Genomic DNA, 20,121 nt, shown 5'->3' with positions numbered 1-20,121 from the left:
TTCTGAACATAGCATTAAGTTTTGTTTCTTTTTCAGAACTTTTCTGAAACCTTTCTACTTTACTTGTTTAATGCTGTGGATTCTACATCAGAATTTAGGGAACAAGTCATACTTTTCTAGAAAAGAGGATATCACGAAAAGTTCATTAAATTGGCACGTTAGCATTGTGGAGTAGAATTGTAGATGGTGTGCTGTCTTGTAGATACGCTGTGTCTGCCTAATACACGTTTTCAGTTGATTGGGTATTTGCTAAAAGTGGGTAATTTAGATTATCTACCTGCAATTTAATTCTTGTAGATCTCTGGTTTTTAATCTTGCAAGTGGTTAGTATTTAGTGCGCATTTAAATGCAACTATGAACTGGTATGTAATATAATTTACATTTTTAGTATTTAGGTATTAAACTCTTACTGTCTAGTTCCCGGATATTTGTTACAAAGTGAATGTTGTAGTTTTTAGTACTTTCTCTCATAATCCACACATGGAATTGGATTGCATGGAATTCGGTAGTGCCATTGTGCATGGAAAATTTCCAAACCATAGTTAAGGAAGGGGACACACAAAGTCATTGAGCCATGTAATCAGTCCACATTGCATGTCAGAAAGCCCACTTCAAGACGGGGCTAGATTTAAATCATCAAATGAGGAAGAAAGGGAAACAGTTTCACCTCTGAAGGATTATTCTATTTTTACTTTAGTGACTAAGTTTTCCCAAAATTTCTTTTCAGCAATTAGTAGCTACTTACCTGTCTCTCATCCTGATTACTCTAACTTGGGATATTTGAGTTTCTAAAGCCTTTAACAAATTTCTTTTGTCCCAAATAAATTATTTAATACATTTTTATGTTTCTTTCCTCCTTCAGTGCATTCATTTGACATCTTTCTGGAACTTCCTTGGCTTCTATGATACACTTATTATTACTTTGAACCTACTTTGAATAATTTTCTTTTTCTTTAACAGCTAAGGTCACTGGTGCCTAGTCAGACTCCTCGGCCTGAGTTTGGGCTGTCCGGAGGGTCACCACATTGAGATTTGTGCGTAGATTTGAGATAACCTTGCTCAGATCCATGGGTCGTTCATTACTGCCCCACTGCAGTAAGAGAGACTTCCTTGCTGCTAGCGAAAAGACCAGATATTTATGTCTGGGGACAAATTGTACAACCAGGGGATTTTAAACAGAAGTCAGATGAACAGATTGAGATAAAGGAGGCTTCAATTTATTATAAAAATTAGGAGCAGAAAAGAGTTGCTTCACAAACCACTAGCATAGTTCACCCAGGAGCCCGGCCTGGACTGGACAGAAAGTTGTAACTGTCACTGGGGGGAAGAGGATCAGAGTGAAGCATGAAACAGCGGAGGTCCCCAGAAATTGGAGGCAGAAAGCTGTTGTAATATGAAGCAGAGCACCCCTGGCCGCTCTTTGAAAGACTCTTGCACAGTCATTTCTGTCTCGGTGATGCCCCGGGCATCCTGTTTAGGTACTCTTCCTCTTCGGTCCCTCACTTACTGTCTTATTTTCTAGTTCCAAAGCCACTCAGTTCGCATCTTTATCTCCTAGAGTACCTACCAGTGCTCAGAGACTAGCAGTGACCTTTCTTCCTGAAAGTCCCGCTCTTGGTGCTTTCACATCGTCTCATCTTGATCACAGGATCAGGATGATTATCCCTACTTAATAGACTGCCTCCAGGTCTCACAGCTCGCGATTCTGCAACAGGAATTTGAACCCAGGCTTTTCTCCTTGGGTTTGTGATGCTTCTGTTTCACTTCAGTATAATGTCCTCTTATCTCCTTCCTGTAATCTCTCCTCTTTCAGCCCTATTCCCACCTGGAGTTACTGAAATATTATTTTCTTTGTTATTTCCCTATTCAGAAATGCAGAGTCACTCTCTTGTTTTTCCCCAGTTGTAAATACTGCACTCAGAGCTCTTTCCAGACCTCCCGCCGTTTCTTCTGTCCTGATGTCCTGCTCCCAACGGGGAGTGCTTCGTGGAAGTACTTTTCTTTGGCACTACTAGTCACCCTACTCGGCTCTACATTTGGAGTATCTGTGCCTTTGTCTCTTTCCTTGAAATGTTCCATGTTCCTCTTCTCCTAAAAATTCTTGTTCAAACCTTTTGTGATTGGACCCATTTGACAGCTTACTTCTAGGTGACATTCCTCTTCCCTTATAGGATCACCTCTCGATATTCATGAGGGATTGGTTTCACGGATAACAAAATCCGTGGGTGTTCAGGTCCCTAATATAAAATGGAGTAGTGTCCTCATAGAATCTGCACACCCTCCTGTGCACTTCAGGTCCTCTCTAGATTTCTTATGCTGCCTAATGCAATGTAAATAATCGCTGGCTGCTGGCAAATTCAAGTTTTGCTTTTTGGAACTTTCTGGATTTTTTTTCCCCAAACATCTTTGATCCATGGTTGGTTGAATCTACAGACACGGAACCCATGGATCCACAGAGCAGGCTATATATTTATTGTTTATTGCATTGCTGTGTATTTTCTCTTTGGGTCCTTGCAATTGTACATTCTTGCATTATAAACAAATGTCTAAGCTCCTTTCAGGTGGATACTCGGCCCTTTTTTTTATTTCACATTACCTCAAAGCACCTGGTAATATTTTGGATACAGAGATCATTTAAGCAACATTGACTAACTTACTCCATTTGAAGTCTGTGTTTTAATCAGATAAAACTAGTGGTGTGGTCATACATAATAATTTAAATCCTGATATTTGCATCCAAAAAAAAGGGATGATTTCTTCAAAATGTTGATACTTATAAAAATCACATTTTACATAGTCCTCAAAACCAGTGAGGTGAAACAAAGCAATCCCCCACCCCAAATGCACAGGCTCAAAGACTGTTGCTTTCACCACGCAATGGCTTTAGGCAGATGAAGACCCTTGAAATCGTCAGATGGTGAAGGGTGTCATTTCCCTTGTGGTATGGTGGCTTCCCTTTCCTCACCCTTTTGTCTTTAACACATCAGTCCCACCGATGGCATACGTTGCATGGCAAACGCAGACTTGAACTAAAACCTGGAGCAGCCCTCGGCACCTCTCAGAGATGCGAGTCTGAGGGTAATTCTTGGAATTGTGCTAGTCAATTTCAATCCTGTGTTTTCTGTTTTTCAGGTTTCCTGAAATGCAGTTTTTCCAACAAGAAAATGTGAGAAAAATTCTTACAGATGTTCTTTTCTGTTATGCTAGAGAAAACGAGCAGTTGCTTTATAAACAGGTAATGAAAATATCGTACAGGTGGCATCCATTGACTCAAAATTTTCCATACAGCTTGACAAATGATAGAGCAATAATGTAGCCTTTATTGTATCCAGAGCTGCATCATAATAGTCACGCAATCAGAGAGCGGCTCGTCAGCTGCCTGGCGAGAAAAGTGAGCTCCTCGCAGCATGTATGCCTCCTCCTTATTGGGAGACATTCCACCAAATTGTCTCCTACAAGGCATTCAATCTTTTCTGTCAACTTTTGGGAGTTTGTTTATAAACAGCATCTTTGAAGGCAATCTAGTAATAAAACTTTTCAGAGTTGCAGATATAAATATTGTTTCTAAGCACTGCATTTATAAATATGTGACATGCCATGTAGAAAATAATCAGGTGTCCTTTTGCTCTTTAAAATTCACCAGTAACATAGCTTCAGAAAGTCCCTTTCAACTTTTTGAAATTTATATGATATTCTTTGTGATCCTGATGTTTGATTCATCTCATTACTAACGTATATTATTGGATTGTGTTTGCTCTTTTTGAAATGTAAATTGTTCAGTACATAAAGAAATGTCTAGGTTTCTATTTAAGCTTATGGGGTTCCAATAAAAATACACAAATTGCATATTTCTATGGGTTTCTCAAAATGCATATTAAGTGGAAATTCAGACACTTATTAATTCTCTAACAATCCAAAGTTGTGATGTCCAGCTGATAACCACCAAAATTCAGTGTATTATAACAAAAAAACTTGCATGGTGAGAGCAGTATACTTAATTTGAGATAAACTTGATTCACTTAAAGATAATAAACCAAGTCATATTACAGTTGTCCTTAATAACATATTTGTTACTATATACATTGGATACCCAAGGGAACTAACTTTGTCTTAGATTTGATATTAGTAATATATCTTTATATTAATCACATGGTGATAACTAGCTTTTAGAGTGGAAAAAAAAAATACCCTATTTATAATGGCAACCAAAACTATCAAGTGTCTAGAAATGAATTTAACAGTATTGGAACAAAAGTTATATGAAGACAGCTGTAAATGTTATTGAAGGATAAAAGGAAACACTGAATAAATAGAAAATTGATGGTGTGTTTTTAGGTGGGAAGATATTAAGTCAAACTATTACTTCTTCCCAAATTACTATATAAATGCATTACCATTCCAGTGATAATCTAAGTGAGACATGTGGTTTTTAAAAACCAGACACAGTTGTTTTTCATTTAATGCCAAAAAGGTTTACAGTAATTTTACTGAAGATAATATAGCTTAGTGGTTAAGAACACTGGGTCTAGACTCAGAGGCCTATGTTTGAATCTCAACTCTACCACTTATTAGCTGCACAATCTTAGGCAATCTTGCTTAGCTTTTCTTATCCTCAGTTTCGTTGATGAGAGCAATGATAGAATTGACTTTGTAGAGTCAGAAGCATAGAGTGCTGACTGAGAGCTCACGTTAGTGCCCGGGGCAGTTATCATTAGTTATCATCATAGTCAGTGTTAGATATGCTGGAGTCGCCACAGAATTTAAGGGAAGGGGAGAGTGGCCCAGGGACATATGAAAGCTCTGATAACTGTTCTGTTGATCAAACCAATGAAACAGGGGTGTGGGAATTGAGAAATAGATCAGTGAGACAAACGAAGAACAGGTCCAGTTACAAGTGAGATGTTAATGTGACAAGCCAGGGCATTTTCATTCAATGGGAAAAGGATATGGGCTTGCCATATTTGGCTTTGCATCTGGAAAAAAAGATTAACTTAGACCTTTATTGGAGAATAAATTCCAGATAGAGTAAAGATATAATTGTAAAAACTAAAATTACATAAAAATACAATAAAACCATTTAGGAGAATTTTTTATAATCTCAAGGTAGAAAAGGCCTTCCCAAGCAAGTTAGGCTATTCAGATTGGATGCAAAGTTCAGAAGTCAAAAACAAACCAAAGAGGAGACTGGGAGAAAATAAATTTCAATCAGTGTAGAATTTAGGGGGAAGCAAAGAGCAGAAAATTCCATTCAGGATGCCTGAAAGTCTAAGAGCATTATTAACATGCTTTACAGGAAGTCTGGGGGCAGAATGCTTCTGAAGCTTTAGTTCTGTGGCTCGGACTCCTCACCTGTGATCTGTGTTTATTTCTGTTTTTCTGCACTTCTCCTCATGGTGGTGGCTTTTGTCATCAAAAGCCTCTTCATTGTTCCTCTCCTCTTTCTGATTTCATAGTAAAAGATTTGATGATAGCAAATCAAGTCGGAATAAAATTATCCCAGCTTTACATCTGTTTCCTCTTTTTCTCTAGAGAAAGGAAGGTCTAGATTAAGGAAGTCTTAAGATAATGGAAACAAGTTCCATGGACAAGGAACAAAAGCATAGTAACTGCACACGCCATCATTTGTGGTGTATGCCTCCCTTTTATGAGAAAGACTAAACAGCAGTCTGGAAGATCACGTTCTTGATAATTCAGATTAAGTCTATCAGTTACTGAATAGGAAAGTATTATTAACTCACTCCTGGTTATCACCTACTAAGGCTTAAATTACACCCTGTGCACATTAAAAATGCTATAGATTCTTTACATAGAAATGATCCCTTGCTGTAAAAGGACTGTGAATATTTCGCCAGATCAAATTTAAGAGAAAACCTTGAGTTTCATCACAAGCTGTTAAAGCTATTATTTTGTGCTAGGTGACACCCCGTTTAACATCGACCATATTGTTAATAGTTATGGGATTTTATTGAATTAATGAGACTGTTATCATGGAGTAGAATGTCTTGCTGAGTTAATTGAAACTGCAGAGATTATATAAATGGTATTAATGAACTTTGACTGCCTGATGTCTCTGCTTTAATAAAGACTGCTTGGTGGGCTAAATGAGCACAGGCAGATAAAAGAACAGGTTCAATTTTGTGAGCCTACAGGCTGTTGACAAAGGAAACTTTGTTACCTTTATTTTCAACTGGCATGAGTTTGGGGCACAGTGACTACCGCAGATCCAGCGGGGGAAAGGCTGTCAGCAAGCCAGGGTGCCCGCCGGCAGTGTGGGTGCAAGCAAAGCATGCATTTGGGGGACCAGGAAGTACCCTGACAATACATTATTTTTTATGACACTTTGTCAGATTTACAGCATATCGAATTTATGACCGTTCTTTCTAGATACGTCTCTTTTCCCTTAAAGATGTCTATATGCTTGCCACCTCTAAATATTAATCAGGTTTCACTAGTCAAGAATTGAGAGTAAAACCAACAGTCTCTTCCAAGTCTATTTGAGGAAACTATCCCTAGTGTAGTTGGGAGTCAACACTGAATTTGTAAGAGGATGTCTTAATGGTATTCAGGGGGCTCTGAATTTCCATTATACAAAAAGCACCCTTATTTATTGATGGGAAATGTTGAAATATAATTCAGTATTCTTTTCCATTTTGCATATTGTAGTTCAACTGTTGCCATTGTGTTGATAAATGAAATATCAGCCTTCATTTATTCCAAAATGAATGAGTGGTGACTGTATTGACTGGTAGCTGTTTCATTCCTTCAGTCCCTAGGTAGTGAGCACCTTATACGTGCTGAGCCCATAGTAGGAGCTGGGTGTGTGTGTGTGCGTGTGTGCACACTTATGTGTGTGCACATGCACACATGTATCAGTTGTCCCAGTTGATAAGTGTATAGCACTTCTATGCTTGTTTTGTTATTGTGTGTCTTGCCACGTAGACTGCGGGCGCCATCATGGTTAGGAGTTTGCCCACTTCATTTTTGTGCTCCCAGCACATCATAGATGGTTTGTATGTAGTTTTTGGAATAAATGAAGGTGAATGGTGCGTGAGCAAATGGAGAATCCAGAAAGAGTAGTGTCACAGAAGCTAGAGGGACAAGAACGTTTAAAGAAGTTAAGAAGAGGCAGTTAGCAAGAGCTCCTTCTTATTAAACCAGCCGTAGTCAGTGAGAAAACACAGGGAGGGGAAAAAACTGATGGGAAAAGTTCATTCGGAAGATCACTGCCACCAACACCAACGAAAACCTAGTAATAAAACTAATAAAAACTATGCAGGTCTACACATTTTTGGACTGGAATATCTGGTGGTGTTAAAAAATCCTTCTTACAGTTAAATCTAATGCAATGGCAATAAAAATTGTAGTATTTTGTTTAGTGTTTTATGTAACTAAATGTTACCGAAGTTAACTTGGATGAAAAAAATGTTAGCATAGTCAGAATGATTTTGAGAAAAAGAACAGAAAATATGAAGAAATGAAATATTTTATAATTCAAGTCATTACAGTGCTAAAGTTCTTGTTAAGAGTATATAGACCGATGGAATACCAGTAAAAACTCAGGGAAAAAAAGAGCTAAATATTCAGTTTATGATAAAGATGACGTTTCAGAACTCTTGGGAGAAAATGGATTATTCAGTAAATGATGATTATTCAACAGATTAGTTTAATTCCTTGAGAGAGAAAAAAATACATGTTTGTTTATTCTTCAGGGCAAAGTTAAATAATTCATTGTAAAAAAGGAAACTATATATTTAACCTAATATTAATATGAGGAAGTCTTTTTAGGCATGAAAGCAAAACAAGAAACCATGAAGAATGAATGAAAGATTTGACTATTTTAAAGTATACAGCTTCACAATAAGATATATCCTCAAAATTAAAAGACAAATGATAAACATGGGAAAGTATTTGTAAGAAAAGTGACTAAAGGTTAATATTCTAAATTGGTAAAGAATAATTATAAATCATCAGGAAAAAGGAAGATACTTCATCAGGAGAAAATGGACAATTCATTACATAAAAATGGCCAATAAAATGTGTTCAATATCACTAGCATTTAAGTTAAAACCACCATTTGATGGTGAAACTTGACAGGATTTAAAAAAAAAAAAAGACAAATATAGGTAGGGATGTGTGAGATGGTGATTTTTATGCCCTAAAGTGAGGGAATTCTTCCTGAAGGGCAGGTTAATTGTATATACCAAATTGTATGTATATCTTAACAAATGTCTTAACTACCCAGGAATCCTACTCCTGGGGACTTTATCCTAAGGAAATCATCAGAAATGAAGCAAAAGATTACCAGAAGGAGTCTATCACAGTTTTAAATTTCTTTCTTTTCTTTGTTTAGGCCCTTCCTTCCTCCCTTCCTCCTTCCTTCCACCCTCCCTTTCACCTCCCTTTTTTTTTGTTTTTTTCTGCTTTTTGTTTTTGCTTTTCTGCAATTCTCTATAATAACTGTTACTATGATGACTAAAATGATGGCACTTGGTCTTTGGAATAACTTGAGCTTATTCCTGGAGAGTGAGTGCCTCATGATGATTTTAAAGCACACCAGCAGCGCTGTTCCCACTCTTTCTGGGTCTCTCCCGTGTTCCCCTAAGGAACAGTCTTTTCAAGGTCTGTTTAGCAGGGGTTGGTTATCTAAAGAGACTGAAGTGCTATGTGGTAATTTGTCCTAAATTACAAGTAAGTTGTCAATGGATCATGAATCATTTCGTAAAAATGTCATTAAGTCCTTCTAAGTCAAGGCTAGCGATAACTTACAAATGAACTCCGGCAGCGTTTACTTTCGTGTGGCTTTATGACAATAGCCGGTGTCCTGTGAGCAGCAGAGAGCTGCTAGACTGGGCAGAGGCCAGTATCACTGTCCTCTCGTCGCAGGGGGTTTCTCTCATTCCACCAGGAAAATCGTTCTCTCTGCTTTTGTGCTTTATTGTTATTTCCTGTAAAGGTGGGGTTTTGTCTTGTCTTTTTCTAAAAGATCATCTGTACGCAAAAGGAAAATAGTAATTTACTCCCTCTAAGAGGCAGCAGAGAGTGTAGTCTATTTTTAACTTGCTAAAATACATTTTTTGATGCCTAAGTAGGGAAACAATCTTCATTAACAAGGCAGGTCACTGTCATGAACCACCTCGTTTCATCTCAGTAACAGATGAAAAATGCATTTTTATAAAACCCTTTGAAAGACATCTTAGTAACTAATACACCTTTTTGTTTCTGTATCTATTCATGAAATCCACAAGTGAACACCAGTATAAGGAAAAAGAAAATCGTATGGGTGAAATCACTAAATAAATTCAAAAGTAACCTTATAGTTGAAGTTGATAGGAAAAAAATCATAGTCATCTTCTGCTTAAACATGTTGAAAATCCTACTTTAAAAACTTTGTTTTCTCTCATACCTGCCAAAGGTTGTTTCTCTTATTATCCAACATTTCCAGCTAGCTGACTTCAGCACTTCCTAAATCTACAGACATCCTAATTTTGAGCCATTATATAATGAAAACATTGGCTGTAATTTCCTTAGGTCTACAGTTCTCAGTTGCCCTTCTTACTGCAGATCTTTACACTGTAGCTCATGATTATCATTTGCATAAATGAAATTCATATTTATGAGCACAGCTCCTGAAGCAACTGACAGGTGCAAGGTTGTCTACCATGCCAATTTATTGTTTGTTGTGTCATTTAAAAGAGAACTGCTCCCCATGTTTTTAAAGAAGAATGCGTGCTGTGGCTGAATTGGAGTCAAATTCTAAAAGGACATAAAATCGCATTTTGTAGCTTCTTCTGTGTATGCTTTTCTGTATAGTGTGGAAGTGCAGGTGGTGGAATCAGCTGCAGAAGCTCTCAGCTGGGCTGGTCCTGTCCACCCGCCACTCTTCGTTGTCTGTTTCAGGGCATGCACGAGCTGCTGGCCCCGATCGTCTTCACCCTGCACTGTGACCACCAGGCCTTCCTTCACGCCAGTGAGTCTGCGCAGCCAAGGCAAGTCGTGACATAAGCCCCTCTATTTTTTCAGCCCTGCTGTGATCTTTTTCTCACCTCAACATCTAGTCCCTTGAAAGTATTTCATAAATTGTAAACATTTGGTTGTGTTTCATGCGGCTGGCTGTTCATTCCACTCACTAATTGTAATCCCACTTCAGCTATGGGGCAAATTTGGAATTGTAAACATCTTAGTAGACCTTAGGGCTGTACCAAAGGACGTATAACTGATGGATCAAGAGGAGGAGATTGTTGTTGTAACGGCAAAGTGCTAATGATGGTTAACATTCATACGTACTGTCCTCTCGTGACCCATCTTTCACTGCAGGCTGGGAGAGAACCTTTACCTGCGAGATACTTTCTCCTCACCAGAGTTGACTCAGTTCAGTTCATAAATAGAGCAGTTCCACAAAGAACCCCAGTCTTTAGACAGACAAAAATGACTTCTCATGTTTTTGAAATATGTTAATTTATTATTTCCAGAAAGTAATGTTAATTGTAATGAACTTAGGCCAATTGTTAGAATTTATTCTCTAACTTAAGAGATGCTAACTAGTCAGGCCAGAGAGGCAGCCAGGAAGCATCCTGGAAAGGGAGAGCTGAGGGAATGTAAAACCTCGCCAGGAATATTCCACAGGCTAGCCCATCTCTATGCAGAGAATAAAATCAACACACAGCACTCCATGTGCTTTTCTGTACGATCTTCATTAACCAAATATAGCCATCCATTTTGCTGAGCATATATTAGGGTATTTGTCAAATTAACTTGCTTACTGTATTACAGAGTAGTATTCTCTTGTTCCTTTTGATTTTTTCTAATTATGCTGAGTTTACTGAATCTGACCTATCGTAACCATACCTTACTTGTCATTGCTTCAGTTATTCTAAAGGGTAAGGGTGAAGTTAGTGTGGGATGGTGTTTTCATGCAGCTTGTCTTCTTTAAAACATATATGCTAACGTATTTCGCAGTAAAGTATACACTGAGAATAGCTTTTGAATGAGTTGGACATGCTTCTATAGCTGTTTCAACCCTTTATAAAGTAAAAGCAACCCTAAAATAGATTTGGAAGAGGTGCTCTCACTGATTAATTGATATTAAAATATAATAAAAGGAGAAGCCATCAAAAGAAAATAATGTTTTGATATGGGATATTTGACTGGTAACTATTAATTTTTGTTTTGTTTTGGACAAGTGATGGATTGTGGAGTAATCAGTTGACTCTAGACCAGGCACGTCTGAGGAGTGTATTGTCACATTCTGTATTCGGTATGTAGAATAATTAGAGAGCTACCTCATTGTGGTACTGACAGGGAGCTAATTTGGTTTTGATCCTTATAGAAAGAAAGGATTTCATTTGTTAATGGAGTTGCTCTTTTTATTAATAAAGGCTTCCTTTTTTTAAATTTACACATTTATGCAAGTGGGCTTGTGAGTATAGAAAAAGGCCACCTCTGCATGTCCTTCAATTAAAAAGTTACTCGTGCTGATTGCTTGTATTGCTTTTTTAAGTGAGGAAATGAAAACGCTCCTGAACCCTGAGTACCTGGAACATGATGCCTAGTAAGTACAGAAGCTTGGTTACTTTTACTTTTGATGCCATTTTTACATTAATGGAAGTTTAATATTAGCATTATATTATTTTTCTAATTTTTAGTGCGATGTTCTCCCAACTTATGGAAACTGCTGAACCTTGGTTTTCTACTTTTGAGCATGATGGTCAAAAGGTAAATCTTACAGTGCAGATCTTTTCAATATATTTGAGGGACCAAATGATTTCAGTAAGTAACTTTAAGTTTAAAGTAAGTAAGTTGAAAAACATATGATCAGAGAATAGAAGCTATTATTATTACTATAAAAAATGAAAATATAAGAATACCTGTGGAATAATAAGTTTGAACTGGGGATCTAAATCATGTCTCTAGTAATACTGGCAGATATAAAGAAGTAATATAAAAAATGTCATATAAATAAGTAGAAACTTTCTTTTATGTGTCTATTTTATGCAGGCAGTATAATTTCTTACTTAAAAATGATTATAAATTTTGAGTGATACGTGCATTTATCTACTTGGTCTGTCGCTACCCCCGTGAGTTGATAGATACTGAATTGCGTAGACAACTCTGTGTCAGATTGGTTGTTTTACTTTGACTAATGCATCACTATTGAGTATATACATTTAGCATCAGTACCATTTATGCTTACTCTCTCTTAACCTTATTTTTTAACTGTAATTTTTTGTGTGAAATAATTAACATACCGTTAACAGTCACCTCTCTAAAGGTACAATTTAGTGGTTTTTAGTATTTTCACAGGGTTGTGCAAATGTCCCCACTCTCTAATGTCAAAACATTTCCAACACCCCCAAAGGAAATCCTGTACCCATTAGCAGTCCCTCCCTTAACCCCATTCCCCAGAGCCCTGGCATCACTGGTACGCTATCTATTTCCTGGATTTGCCTTTTCTGGACACTTCATATAAATGGAATCATATAATATGTGGCCTTTTGTGACCAATTGTTCACATAGCATAATATTCTCAGCATTCATTCATGTTGCAGCAGGTGTCTGTCAGTACCTCATTCCTTTTCACAGCCAAATAATGTTCCATTGCCTGGATATATACTACATTTTATTTTCCATACATCCATTGGTGGACATTTGGGTTCTTTCCACTATTTGGCCATTAAGAATAATGTTACTGTGAACATTCGTGTACAAACTTTTGTGTGAACATATGTTTTCAGCTCTCTTGCTGTATCTCTAGGGGATGGGATTGCCGAATTAACTGTCATTTTAAACAAACATATATGCTAACTTAGAGGTCATTATGGTCTTTTCATTGTTATTACACAATAATGGGAAAATTGTAAAATATTCTGACAAGGGATGTTGTTAAGAGTGTTTGGTATATTATTTTCTGTACAACTAATTTCTTTTGTATTGGTATAATTGAATGCATCCTGGTTAGAAACCATGCATTGCTCAGTCACTTCACTCCATCTCTTAGAAAATGAAATGACTATCTAATGCTTTTTATGCCTTTGCTCTAGGTCAGGGCAAACTACTGCCTGCAGGCCAATTTGACCTGCCATCTGTTTTTGTACAGCTTGTGAGTTAAAAATGGCTTTTACATTATTAAATGGTTGGAAAAAATATCAAAAGAGAAATAATGTTTTGTGACATACGAAAATTATCTTGAGTTCAGATTTCCATGTCCATAAAGAAAGTTTGGTTGGGATGCAGCCACCCCTGTTGGTTTCCTTGCTGCCTGTGGCCGCGCTCGTTACACCAGCAGAGCTGCGGAGCTGCAGCTCAGACCGTGTGACCTGGAAAGCCCAAAATATTTCCCATCTGGCTCTTCACAGGGAAAGTTTGTCAACCCCTCACCGAGCTGATAAAGTCTTCTTTCAGCAGTACATCAGCATGCTACATTCCTTAAGGGTTATTGGAGGGGAAACTTGCTGTAAGCACGTGTGATGAACTGCTTTACGTTTTGGAACAATAAATCCATGTCCTTGGCAGGTGATGGGATGAAGTCCTAGGCTTATGGGAGCATCACATTTTGAGCAGAGTGCTTGAATACATTTAAATACCGACATCATGATCATTTTATGCAGTGGCCACTTTGTAGTTTATAACTGATTCACAGTATCTGAGAAACTGAGTAATAAAAATGTGAGGGCCGCCATTTTTCAGGTTTACTTATTCATGTTGCTGTCACGAAATCAAGTCATGAAAATGGCTTAGACAACACAATGACATTTATTTTACCAGTGTCACATGGATGTGACCTCTGAGAAATCATGTTTATTTGCATTTACCAGTGCATAATATATTCCTAAAAAACATATTTAATGAATCCCTTTTTTATCCTCCCCTTTTTATTCTGTTTCATGATTCTGTCATCTTTTTAAAAAGAAGTTCAAGAAATTAATATATCACTCCTTCATTCAGTTCTTCTAATCCCTTGGAAAGTTCAGGTCTATTCCTACGTGTGCTGCCTAGTTCAGCAACATACTTTTTGTGATAAGACTTTCTCGGTGAAGGAAGCAGTGCACGCATTTATGTAATGGTGTGACATCATTACCCGGCTGCCGTCCTCCAGCAGTTTGTGGCCTGGCACTGATCTGTGGAACGCACTTTGAGAACCACTAATAAGAGTCCCATTTTATTGGTTGTCTCATTTGATCGTATTTGTTAAATGCAAATAGCATTCTTTATGATAAGAAATCCTGAAGATAAGGAAGTATTTTACATTAACTCTATCTTTACTCTTTTTTGATTTTACTTTTAGATAGGCTAAGCTATTTATTAGCATTGTAGTTCTCATGAACATTACTTTCAAGTTTTTAAAATTGAAGATATTTTATTACAAGTGTTCTGAGGGGTAATCTTTTCTAACTACAATTGGTATATGACTGTAGTTCTTAGACTACACATGAATCTCTGTTAAGTATTTGAAGAATGGGCTATAGATGCTATTGATTTAATGACAACTCATTCTATTCCAACTAGAAATCAGTAGTATGATTTCATTAAGATAAACATTTTTAACAGATTAATTTAGGATCAGTTCTCTCCAAAGCCAGCAGTTAGACTTTCAGGAGCATGTTTATTGAAGGCCCTTAGAAGAGGGCTACATACAGTGTTCTGTCTTCCATGTGGTTGTTAGAAACCCTGTCTGAGCTCATGCTTCTACCATACACTGCATGATATTCAGCCCACAGGTTTCTGCAGTAAAGAGATTTACCTCTCTCCTGTCTATACAAATTAACGAAAATTAATTGAGCCATAAAAATTAACGTGGTCGTATGTCCTTCAGACCTAAATACACTGGGGCAGACACTGTGGAGAGTCCTAAGGACTGTGTTTCTTTTTAAGACTTGAAATGATCCTGAAAAGACAGCTTCCGGGAAACTTCCACGAACTCCTTCCAGGAAATTTTCCCTGATACACATGCCCCTCCCTCCCCTCTCCTGCACTTTCTACCGACCTGATTAGTCACAGCTCTGATACAGAATTCTGAGGGTTTCCTCAGTGTAGTTTTCCCTCCGGACGACGAGGGCAAGAGCTTTTACCTTCCTTATCTTCGTGCCTCTGAATCTGGTTCAGTAACGGAGGGATGACACTCCCTTTAGAGATCGCACAGTTTAGGAGGCAGAGAATTGGGTGAGCTTGCCATGGCAGAGGAGGGAGAAGACGATAATGAACCAGGACCTGGCACTTGAGCCGAATCTTTAAATGCATCTGGGGCTTCTGGGTGGAAACACCAGGGAGGGGGCTATTTCAGGTCGAAGGTGGCATCCCAGGACCTCTAGAAGCACAGTGAGAATAGAGGCCGTCCAGGTAATGGAAAACCTTGTAGACCTGGTCAAAGAATTTAGATTGATTGTTCTGTTTTCCCCAGAGTAAAAATAGCGAGGAGCTGTTAGGAATGTTTAAGGAGGGCTATCTGGCCTAATCTAACATCTGCTTTAGGTGGAGCACCAGAATTTTGGAAGATGGATATAAAAACAGACTAAATCAGGGGCAGCAAGACCAGGAGGAAAGGAAAGATTAGGGCCCCGAGTCAGGTTGTCACAGTAGAAGAGACGCACGGGAGTCCCCTGAGTGGTTCTAAGGAGCTAAAATTGGCAGATTAGGTGTTCTCGTTGGGGGATGGGTTGAGGTAGGCTTGGGGAGGATGAACGTGCCTTTGAGCAGGAGGTGATGACTCGGCTGTGGGCCTGCTGCATTAGAGACCCCTTGGGAATCTGGGATTCTTTGCCAGCATTGGAGTGTGTGGGAGGCACTCTCGAGTTCTAGGTCTTGAGTACAAATGAGGAAGTCTTTGGAAAAAGGGTTTCAGTTGAAGCCCTGTGTGTGGCTGAGCTCACTCAGGGAATTGCGTGTAAGTAGAGAATAAAACTAAGACCAGGGCTGTAGGAGAAAGCAGCATTCGTGAAACAGAGACAAGAACCTGAATGAGAGAGGTAGACTGACGATGAGTGGTAGGCAGAGAGTCACAAGAGAGATGCTGTGAATCCCAGTATTGGAAAGAGGTGGAAGTGGAGGACCGGACATCGGAAGAAAGGTCAGACGTAGTGTGTTAGGTAAACCCTCAGACTTGAGGGGGCAGTTGAAGTTTACATGAAGACATGGCAAGGAGTGACAGATCTGTCTTTCTTAATCGAGGGCATGGGATGGCAGGAAGGGATGCTGAAGTTGGCCCACAGAGATTTTTTTTTTTTTAAGTCAGCTGTATTTGTGGTCTGGAGAATTTTAAAATATTTATACCCAGCTATTTAAATTGATCAAAAGACAGAGAACATCTTCTCTTCTAGTACTAGTTTACTTTACTTCCTGGCATTTTTTTTTTTTATAGTTTTGAGACCTCAAAGGAAAACCGTTTTCAGTCACTTTTTTTCATGTGGACGCTTTATGCCACAAGAAGTAAGTTTTCCTCCCGGTGTTTCGTTTCGGTACTGGGGCTGCTGATTAGACACGCTGGCCGTGGACAGGTAGACTGGTGGCCACCACTGCTTCTAGCCAGAATCATCTGGTAAGAGTTCGTGTCCCCAGAGAAACTGCTCAAGGGAACACAAGGAGAAAATATTTTAGAATATTTCCTGGCCTTTACGAGCGCAGTCATCTGTACAACGATTAGCATAGAATTCCACATTTTAAGCATTTGTCATGAGATAATTAAAGAAGATGTTGGCTCCTATTTAAACTCCTATTGATAAATACATTCAAGAATGATGTCCATATATTTGTTAATTTCACTGTTCAAATAATCCATGTTCCATTTTTCCTGTTTCTAGGGGAAGGAGACCCTGATGACGCCTATCCCCTTTGCTCGACCACAGGATTTGGGGCCAACAATTGCTATTGTTACTAAAGTCAACCAGATCCAGGATCATCTATTGAAGAAGCACGATATTGAGCTTTACATGCACCTGAACAGACTAGAGATTGCGCCACAGATATATGGCTTGTAAGTATTCGTTTAAATCTCAGCATCACCTAATTGTGGTTTCTGGTGGCTTCTGTGTGTTTCAGATTCATAGACACGAGAGTCAGAGCTGTTCCAGCTCCATTTCATGCCATGGCTCCTTTGTGTTTCGTGTGCCAGACTGTGCTCATGGCTTTCGTATATGGTGTTTCCTCCAGTCCCCCCCACCAGCCCCGTTAACTGGGCATCACTCCCTGGTTATGGAGGAGGAAACTAAGGCTTACACTGACCTTACACGTATTGAACTGTGAAGTCATAGTTCACATCCAGGCAGGCTGGGCTCTATAATCTGCAGAGCCCAGTGCAAACTAAACGCGAATGGCCCCTTTAAAAAAATAAGTCAGTGGGAATTTCGAGATGGCAACAGCCAGGCATTAAACTGAGCATTCTGAGAAGGGCAGGGTCACACAGATTGTACACACACGAAGCTAGCCCCGAACCCCAGCATTCCTGCAGATAGTCGTGTTCTTTCCATTTATAGTGTGGTTATCTGGTCTACCCTCAGAAGTGCATTTCTAAAAGTAAGATAAATGTCCCTCACAATGAAAATATAATATATTAACCTTCTTCAGCCAGGTGACTTCTGTAACATGCTATATAGCAGAAGAATGTGGAGCTAGTCACCTTTGGAGGAGGGGAGGGTGTGCACACGCATTCAGTGACTTGCAACGTGAGGCAATTTAGAAAGATAACAACTTTAATAAATGTGCATAGTTATGTAGGGGCACAGACAATAAAAGGTCCTTTAAATCAAAACAGTGCGACATTTGTATCTAGTGCCGGGCAGTCCTTGGTAGATACTTCCTGCAAATCCCATCTCTCAATAAGGAAAGTTGAGAAGATATTCCTGAGATCTATACAGTAGATTCTCATTAAATAAATATGAACTCAGTATTTGAATTAGGGAGACTCTGAAGTCAGAGGATTAGAACCAGAGCGGAGGCTGTTTATTTAGCCCAAAGAAAAGCAGGTCCATGAGTGTTTTCTTTATGTTTTCACGTTACACCGTGTATGACTAATCATAACTCAGCCGTTCTCCTCTGGAAGTCCTGGGCTGTGGTTGACGACGTCTGCCCTCCTGTTTTAACGATGCCTGTTTCCATCTCTGTGACTTAAGCTTGACTCCGTGGTTGAGAGCAGCTCCGTCACTCCCAGTGGACGTGAGTGCACGTGCGCATCATGGGTACGGGGCAGCGCCATCGGGAACTGATGAATTGACATCATGCTTCTAAGTCCAGCTGATTTGTGTGTGATTATAGAATAAAAAAAAAAATCTAAAATGCCAGTGACAAGGTCAGGAGGCTAATTCTTAATTCCTTTCTACTGTGCACTCGAAGACTTGGTTTAGTCAAATACAAAAACCTATTTTATATCCTCAAAAATTGTTGTCTAGTCTAGAAGTTGGTCTTAAATATTGGGGAAAGAGGCTCCTGGTGGATACACTCAGCACTTGTGTGAAACGCTTGTTGTTTGCTGGCTCTCTGACCCAGCTGCTGCTCTCCGTGGCAGTGGAGGGGCGTGGACTTGGCACAGCGATTTATGAGCTTTGTGTTCTAGTTCCTTCTCAGACGTAGTTCCCAAGTGCTCTCTCTTCACCACACCGATCCCTCGAGCTTCCGTGACATCCATCCAGCACCTTCCCAGTAAAATCCCATGATCCATGACCTAACTCCTCTTCCTCTTTTCAACTTTAGTTTTCAGCAGGACTAACAAAATCAAGGCTTGCAGTAACCATAGCCAGCTCAGTTATCCCTTTATTTTTGCATGGAATTTTATCTTCGTTATGTAAATATATATATTTTTTAAACTTTGAAGAAATCACTCTTTCTCTTAATTGGTCGGTACTACATTTCACAGTAGCAATGATTTTACTGACTCATCTCACTGAACAGACTTGATTTTATTGTTCATGTTTGTGAGGCAGTGTGGTTGAATTTCCCTGTTTTGATGCTACCCAAAGCTGTACTACCATCGATGTATTTCCTATTGATGACTGTTAGACTCATATTACTCTCTGGCCCCAAAGAGTCTTATGTAAAACAGCCGTTAGAAGCACAGGCTTTGAAATGAAACAGACCTGTTTAACTACTTTGAGCCTTGGTTTCTTCATCTGTGAAATGGAGATTGAACATAATGGTACCTACTTCAGAGGGTGCCTATGAGAATTAGATCATAATATACAAAACTCATAGTGAGAGCAGCTCCATCATTCCCAGTGGATGTGAGCATGTGTGCGGATCACAGGCACGGGGCAGCACCGTCAATATTCAGTGAACATTCAGTATATGGTTAGTGCTGCTTTTGGTATCATTATTTGTCATTATCATTACTTAGGATATCATAGCTTTGGGAACATGATGTACCATGCGATTCATGATCTCCGCCAGCTCTGACTGTGGCTTTCTGTGTTTTCTTCACTAAAGGAAACAGCTTCTATTTAAGTGGGAACATAGCTCTCCTTTAGACCAAGGCTGCTAAAGAGATAGTATCGAAGTTGAGAGTAAACTTTTAGAAACAGATCATAGCATTTTGGCACAATAATTTTATGTCCTTGAATCTCATAAATACTACAGGTCTTTATCTCATGGAAGTGAATTGAAATTTGTTCACTTTGTTTTGTTTTGTTTTATATCGCACAAGTTAACATTGATCTAAGTAATTGCTGGTACTGCTGTCTATTCCTGTTGGAAGAAAGTTGTTTACATGGTAGAGAAAGTGTTAGCAAAATGAAATCATACCCCACGTTGAGTCCAGGCATCTAATTTTAGTCAGTCTTTAGCAGTTGCATGATACATTCAAGTTTGTTTAAATCTGCTTTCTGATATGGTTGTGATCATCTTTAACAAAAAGAGTTTATAATTACTCCATTTTGAAAAGTAGTTTTTCTTCTGTTTTTTGTTAGGGAATATATGTGGAAGTGTCCTGACGTGGCTGATGCAGCACATGTGAAGGCATTTGTTGCATTTTGCTAATAAATTTATTTAACAAAATTAGAAGTCATTCCAAATTAGCTTATCTTAATTTTAAATAAATTGATGATAGTTATCTTGCAATATGGGAGTAAGACCCCTTGAAATCTTGAATGTTATGTAATAACTTGCTTATTAATGCTATATTTAAGTGCATTTTCCCCTGGATAA

At 38.6% G+C, this 20,121-nt stretch overlaps 1 protein-coding gene across 7 annotated transcripts in view; it reads left to right on the top strand.

Moving 5' to 3' along the window:
- Window positions 1–20,121, top strand: part of TBC1D5 (TBC1 domain family member 5) — a 498,316-nt gene that overhangs the window by 287,562 nt on the left and 190,633 nt on the right. For all 7 annotated transcript variants that reach the window (XM_064490964.1, XM_064490965.1, XM_031470042.2 and 4 more), the window contains 5 exons: window positions 3,133–3,235; window positions 9,898–9,986; window positions 11,498–11,548; window positions 11,643–11,712; window positions 16,791–16,963. In XM_064490964.1, the coding sequence (XP_064347034.1) occupies window positions 3,133–3,235; window positions 9,898–9,986; window positions 11,498–11,548; window positions 11,643–11,712; window positions 16,791–16,963 (486 nt within the window). The remainder of the gene's footprint in view (window positions 1–3,132; window positions 3,236–9,897; window positions 9,987–11,497; window positions 11,549–11,642; window positions 11,713–16,790; window positions 16,964–20,121) is intronic.

Source organism: Camelus dromedarius, chromosome 2 (assembly GCF_036321535.1).
Source record: "Camelus dromedarius isolate mCamDro1 chromosome 2, mCamDro1.pat, whole genome shotgun sequence".
Classification (NCBI taxonomy): Eukaryota; Metazoa; Chordata; class Mammalia; order Artiodactyla; family Camelidae; genus Camelus; species Camelus dromedarius.
Note: the sequence above shows the minus strand (reverse complement) of the source record. Positions and strands in the feature narration are given on the sequence as shown.